This window comes from Pseudomyrmex gracilis, unplaced genomic scaffold (assembly GCF_002006095.1).
Source record: "Pseudomyrmex gracilis isolate BER0280 unplaced genomic scaffold, ASM200609v1 scaffold_1226, whole genome shotgun sequence".
NCBI lineage: Eukaryota > Metazoa > Arthropoda > Insecta > Hymenoptera > Formicidae > Pseudomyrmex > Pseudomyrmex gracilis.
In genome coordinates, this window is record NW_018021810.1 from 1 (window position 1) to 6,269 (window position 6,269).

At 32.7% G+C, this 6,269-nt stretch overlaps 1 protein-coding gene across 1 annotated transcript; it reads left to right on the forward strand.

The window, feature by feature from the left end:
- The first annotated feature begins 1,081 nt into the window (after positions 1-1,081).
- LOC109861977 (U6 snRNA-associated Sm-like protein LSm1) lies at positions 1,082-3,453 on the forward strand. The gene is made up of 3 exons (XM_020441849.1): positions 1,082-1,333; positions 2,632-2,816; positions 2,946-3,453. The coding sequence occupies exons 1-3, from the start codon at positions 1,276-1,278 to the stop codon at positions 3,117-3,119; spliced, it is 417 nt and encodes a 138-aa protein (XP_020297438.1). The 5' UTR covers positions 1,082-1,275; the 3' UTR covers positions 3,120-3,453.
- The last annotated feature ends 2,816 nt before the right edge of the window (positions 3,454-6,269 follow it).

Consider the following 6,269-nt stretch of genomic DNA (forward strand, 5'->3'; position numbering starts at 1 on the left):
GACATAGCGTACGTATCGACAAGTCGCTCGTGGACATCGCTACGTAGTTGCCAATGTGCACCACCCATGGACATGCGCTAGCTTACGGGCCGGAATAGCGATCGTAAAAACTCTTATGGGCCTGGCCACTCTCAGGCTTCTCTCTGATGCAATCAACAAGCTTAAAAAATTTGTTGACAAATGTAATTTGCATTTCTACAAACATAATATTATACTTTGATAAATAGTATACGTTTTATACATATGTATTTTATACGTTTTATACGTATTTTACCGTAAAAAACAGTAAAATGTAAAAACCTCTAGAAAATGCTCGAATAACCCAACCCTGTTCTCAAACACCAACTAGGGAAATGCTACTCAACAGAGAGAAGCCAGAGAGCGGTCATGCCATTGTAGTTTCTTACGACAGTTTCAGCCGCTGGTTTTAGTCGTATTTCCACGTAAGTGGAACTTAAAGGCCGTTTTACATTAAACGCAAGTCGGAGATCTCGTGGAATTGACCAATTGCAGAGTCAAATCAGCCAATCGACTAACGTGATTGAGCAGTTCCACGAGACCTGTAATTTGAGTTTCATAGAGAACGGCCTTTGAGTTCCACTTTTGTGGAAATATGGCTAAAACCAGCGGTTGAAATCGTCGTAAGAAACTACAATGGGTGCGTTCAGACAACTCAACAGTTGCACAACAGTTGAGAGATAATCACTTCTAAGTGGATCATACTTTTGGAACCGCTGCAGATTTTGAAGAATAGTCCTATCATAAGTGATGATCTCTCAACCGTTGAGTTGTCTGAACGCACCCAATGGCATGGCCGCTCTCAGGCTTCTCTCTGGCTCCCATTAATATTGAGTGCGTTCAGACAACTCAACAGTTGCACAACAGTTGAGAGATAATCACTTCTAAGTGGATCATACTTTTGGAACCGCTGCAGATTTTGAAGAATAGTCCTATCATAAGTGATGATCTCTCAACCGTTGAGTTGTCTGAACGCACCCAATGGCATGGCCGCTTTCAGGCTTCTCTTTGCTACTCAACACTTATGAATAGTCGTTAAAATAGCGTATGGATCAATCTAAATCGGTCTTCTGAAGCATATTTGCACCAAACCAAACCTATGTTACTACACTGGAAAACACTCTTTGTAACTTAAGTGAACCCAAAACGATTTTATATATTAGATATGAAAAAAAGAGAGACACAGTTAAAAGATTTATATAAAATACGTGTTTATTCTCATACTAGTAATAGGAACTTATTTCATTAGAATTCACAATGAATGAAGTTAACGAATTACCACCAGGGACAGCGTCTTTACTCGAAGAACTCGAAAGTATGGAATTATAACAAGCATATATATATAATTAATATTAGTATTAGTATTATCTGATTGTTTACGTTATTATTTGATCAATTTATATTTTTTAGAAAAAGTTTTCAAATTTTAATACACTTGTAACGTTTGAAGTATATTGATTATATTAAAACAAAAAACTACAAAATATATAAAAATTAATAAATTAAAAATTAATTACAAATCAAATGTATAAAGATAATGAGTTGTAACAAAAATCTGTCTTAGAGGTTTAATAAAAAGTAAAAAATTTTGTAACTAAAGTATATCCTGATAGCCACCTGTCTGTGTTTTTGCTGTCATGTTGCCGAAAACAAAACGCTTGAGTTTTCAACAAATTTAGAACAAGGTGAGTCAGGCATTTGTCTTCGGTTTGCCATGCCACGTATTCAACATGTGTTGCCGACAACTTGTTGTGTATTTGCTGTCAACGGTTTATCACTAACATAAAGAGCAACATGACAACAATTTGCCAAAAACACGTGTCATAAATTTAAGCGAAAATACAATATATCGAAAACGGACAAATATATATTCACTGATACATCGCTTTGTGAAAGGGGAATTAATTAATTCGAGATTTCACTCAAATTAATCTCTGGAGATCTGATTTAGTTCGTCGATCAACTGATTAACTCGATGAAAGGTACCAGACACGGAAAAAATTCTAAGGTGATGGGTGGGATTTGAACTTGAAACTTTCATATTTGCAATCCCTGCACTCAGTCCGCGAGACCACTTGTTCCTTACTAAAATATAATTATTTTTGTCTACTTATTCTAAAAGATGGTCATTCGTTTTTGACATTTAATGGGCTACAAGATAAAATAAATATATGTCAACAGTTTTTACCAACCATACGATAGAAGTACAGAAATTGGTGTCTTGTTTTGTTACTGTTGCTCATGTTGCTCTTATGTTGCCGAAAACGAATGACAAAGCAAAGAGTTTTCTATAAATAAAAGTCATTTTGTTGACAACGTAATGAGCAATAGTTGCTCTTCGTTTGCTCTGAATCTGCTGACACACAATGTCTCAAATTTGTCTTTGTGTTGTCGATTACGTATGACTATGCATCATGTTTTCAGCAAATACACAGCAACTAATTGAAAACTTCAGCTCAGCATTAAGTTACATGATTTTGCAAAACATGCTTGGCTATCAGGGTATGTTTATGTTACTTATAGTTTGAATAGAGATTCCTTTCTTTAATGTTAATCATAAGAATATATGTATTTATGGTCATGTTACACTTATATCAATTATTTCTTGTCTAGAAAAACTTATGGTTTTGTTAAGAGATGGCAGAACTTTAATTGGGTATCTCAAAAGTGTTGATCAATTTGCTAATATAGTACTCCAAAAAACCATTGAAAGAATTTATGTTGGTCAAGAATATGGTGATATTCCAAGAGGTATTTTTATAGTGAGAGGAGAAAATGTTGTTCTTTTAGGAGAAATAGTAAGCTGTTTTTTTATTCTTATATACATAAAAACATTCACATATAAAAGTAGATATATTGTAAATTTACTATTATAAAACATTTGTATAAATCTGCTCAGACATTTAAATAATGCTTTTATTTTACAGGATATAGAAAAAGAAAAAGTTTTGCCATTGAAAAAAGTAACAGTGGATGAAATTTTGGATGCACAGAGACGTGAACAAGAATCAAAGCAAGAACAAAAAAAACGTATGAATAAAGCTCTCAAAGAGCGAGGTTTTTCATATATACCAGACCTAAGTCATGATGACATGTATTGATTTATGTGTGTACATGTATATTATATATTCTACATTTTGTACTCTTAATATTATTAATTTAGATTAACTAAATAGAACTATAATATGAGATTTATGAAAATACATTACATTTTGTGTGTGTATGTAATCACTTGCCAGATTTTGTTAAAGTCAAATATTAATGTAAAGATGTTCATTATATACCTTTCTGTCCACAACTTTTTGTGTATACAGTGTATATATATACATATATATATATATATAAAATTGTATAGTGCTACATATTTAACACAATATATTACAACAACCCTAATAGGCACATTTGTGAAAATATTGCACAAATATGACATCATGAGTGACGACGATTTCTTGCATTTCTTCATATAAAATCATTTCTACATATTTGAAACATCACATAGCTGAATTTCTTTTCTCAATTATTGGACAATTTCTTTGTGAAATTAATTTTGCAAATATACTGCTAAGATGATTCGCCATATCGTTATTCTTTTGCCGAAATAGTATTTGGAAAGTAATTTTGCAAACAACTACAAATATTTCAGAAAAGATCAATGTTTTTGCATCTATTTCCTAAAATCCCTGATAGGAAACCATTTACAAAATTATGTGACGAAATCTTGCACTAAAATTGTAATTTGCAATTATACAGACATATTTTAGGAAATAGATGCAAAAACATGGCACATCTATAAAATGAATGTAAAAAATGTATATATAACAAACTAATAATCACAAAGAAAACCAAAAATGATAATCACTTACACCATCTGAGAAAGACATTTAGACTGTAGCGAGACAAACAAAACGGGCAAGTATATGTATAGCTGCTCCTGCTTTAAAGTCGAAAAGTGGGGAAATGAAACGTTGAGTTCAAAATTGAGACGTTTCGATTTTGAGGAGTAATTGTGAATATGTGCCCAGATAGCCAAAAGTGAAAACTCAATATAAAGCAAATCATTGTATAGATTAAGTTGCTCGCCACTTGCTGTTGTGTTGTTTTTATTTAATGCAACGAACATGTTTTTGTCAATCAAGTATCAATATGCTGAATTTTATTGTCAATCAATTGTTGTAGTCAATGTTTATGACAAGTAAGTCAGCAATATGTGAGCAATATATGAGCAATATTTTTTATTCATAAGTTGAGAAAAATAATATAAGTTTATTGCCGATGAGTTGTTGAGAACTTGCTGTTATTATATTTTAAAAACTGTTGCTGGCAAGAACATACTGAAAAGAGGATACACTCTTTTGTTACATTGCTGAAACCATATGAACACTATTTGTGGAAAGTTGCCACCAACTTGCACTCAGTTGGCTATCTGGATATTATCAGGCATATCTGTGTCTATTACTAGATTTAGCCCACGCGATTGTTCTTTAATATAAAAAAGACCTCAGATATTAATCTTTTGTAAAAATTATGTTCATAGTCTAAAATTGTGATATTGTTCTAGTTAAAAGAGTGACCTGAATCTAATCTATGTTTAGAAATGACTGTCAATTGTGATATGTTTTTTTTTTTTTTTGATATTACACATGTGTTCCTTGATTCTTGTTTTTAATTGCCTCCTCGTCTGTCCCACATAAGTCGCACAGCAATTATTACAACAGATCTTATAAACGACGTCTATGCTCGAATCATGAACGGTATGATCTTTGTGTACTTTACTCAAGTGTTAAGCTTATTAAGACATTTAAAATTGTAAGCGATAAGGATGTTAGAGTCTCTGAAAGCATGGGAAACAAATCTCGACAAATGGTTAATGAAAAGAAAAACTAAAATTTTCCTTTTATCTGATTGTTGAGGCACATTGTTCGGAGTAGGAGTGTATTTCTTAAATGAAATCAGCTTGTTTACTCTGAAATTGATGGAATTAAAAATAATAATAAAAATAGATCAAGCGAGTAACCATTATTAAGTAAGTATCAATACAAAAATGAATGTTGTTTTTCGTCTGGATGGGAAAGAGAAAAGGCTCTGTCAATAAGACTGTAGATCGTTCCCTTTTTATGACACAAAGGATGATTGGGAAAAAAATAGAAATCTTTCAGAAAAAGTTTTTTTTATGAAACCAGTTGATCTTGAGAGAATGATTAACAACATGAATAATTGATAAATCAAGGAACTGATAGAACAATCTTTCTCAACTTCTACTGTAAATTTTAAACGCTCATGAAATGAATTGAAAATGGTAACAATTCTGTTGATGTCAACTTTAGGAATGTCATCTATACATATCTGTAATAAAGAGGCAGACGAACATTAATCTTGTGCAGTGCTTTGTTTACGATGTCTTGTAGGATTAAATCTGCGATCACAGGAGACAACGGTGAGCCCATAGGGGTACCATGTGTCTGCCTATAGATAACATTGTCAAAAACAAAATATGTAGAAGGGAGAATTAGAGAAATCGCATTAGAGAACTCATTGAGAGAAATGGTAGTTTTTTTATGAATATGGTGCCATCTGTTTTTTATTAAATTAATGGCTAAATCAGTGGGAACATTTGTGAAAAAAGCAACAGCGTCCAGTAAAATGAGAATATCAGAATTATTAAGTTTGACGTTTGAGAACGTTTTGAATAAATCAAAACTGCTGGAAATATAGCTTCTGGGTTGATGTATATTGTTGATAATAATTTTGTGTATGAAAGTAGCAAAAGAAAATAAAGGGCTGTCAATAGAAAAGACAATGATTCTGAGAAAACAATTGTCTTTGTAAATTTTAGAAAGACTATAGACCTTTGGTAATAATTTGTTACTAGACCTCAACATCAAATACTGTCTTTTCTCAATGTATACCCAGCAAACATTTCGGTCACAGAACCATATCCATCTGTGTCCTCAGTAGGATATGGTTTGTTAATCATGTCTGTCAACATGTGAAATGTCAAAATGCGACCAAAATAATGACAGAGTCTGCCACAAGCAAAGCGAGGCCAAATTATCGCCAAAGTGAAGCCAAAATCCGGAATAGGTTTGGTCATTGTCTGTTGGCGTCAAATTGCAAACAGTCCGCACGTATACACGAACAGACCTGCTTGGCGTTTGGTGGCAATCTGTCGTCAATGCGTTTAACAGATCAACCCGACTTTTGTCGTAAACAGATTTCTGATACAATTTTGCGGACTGTTTGGTCACAGTATT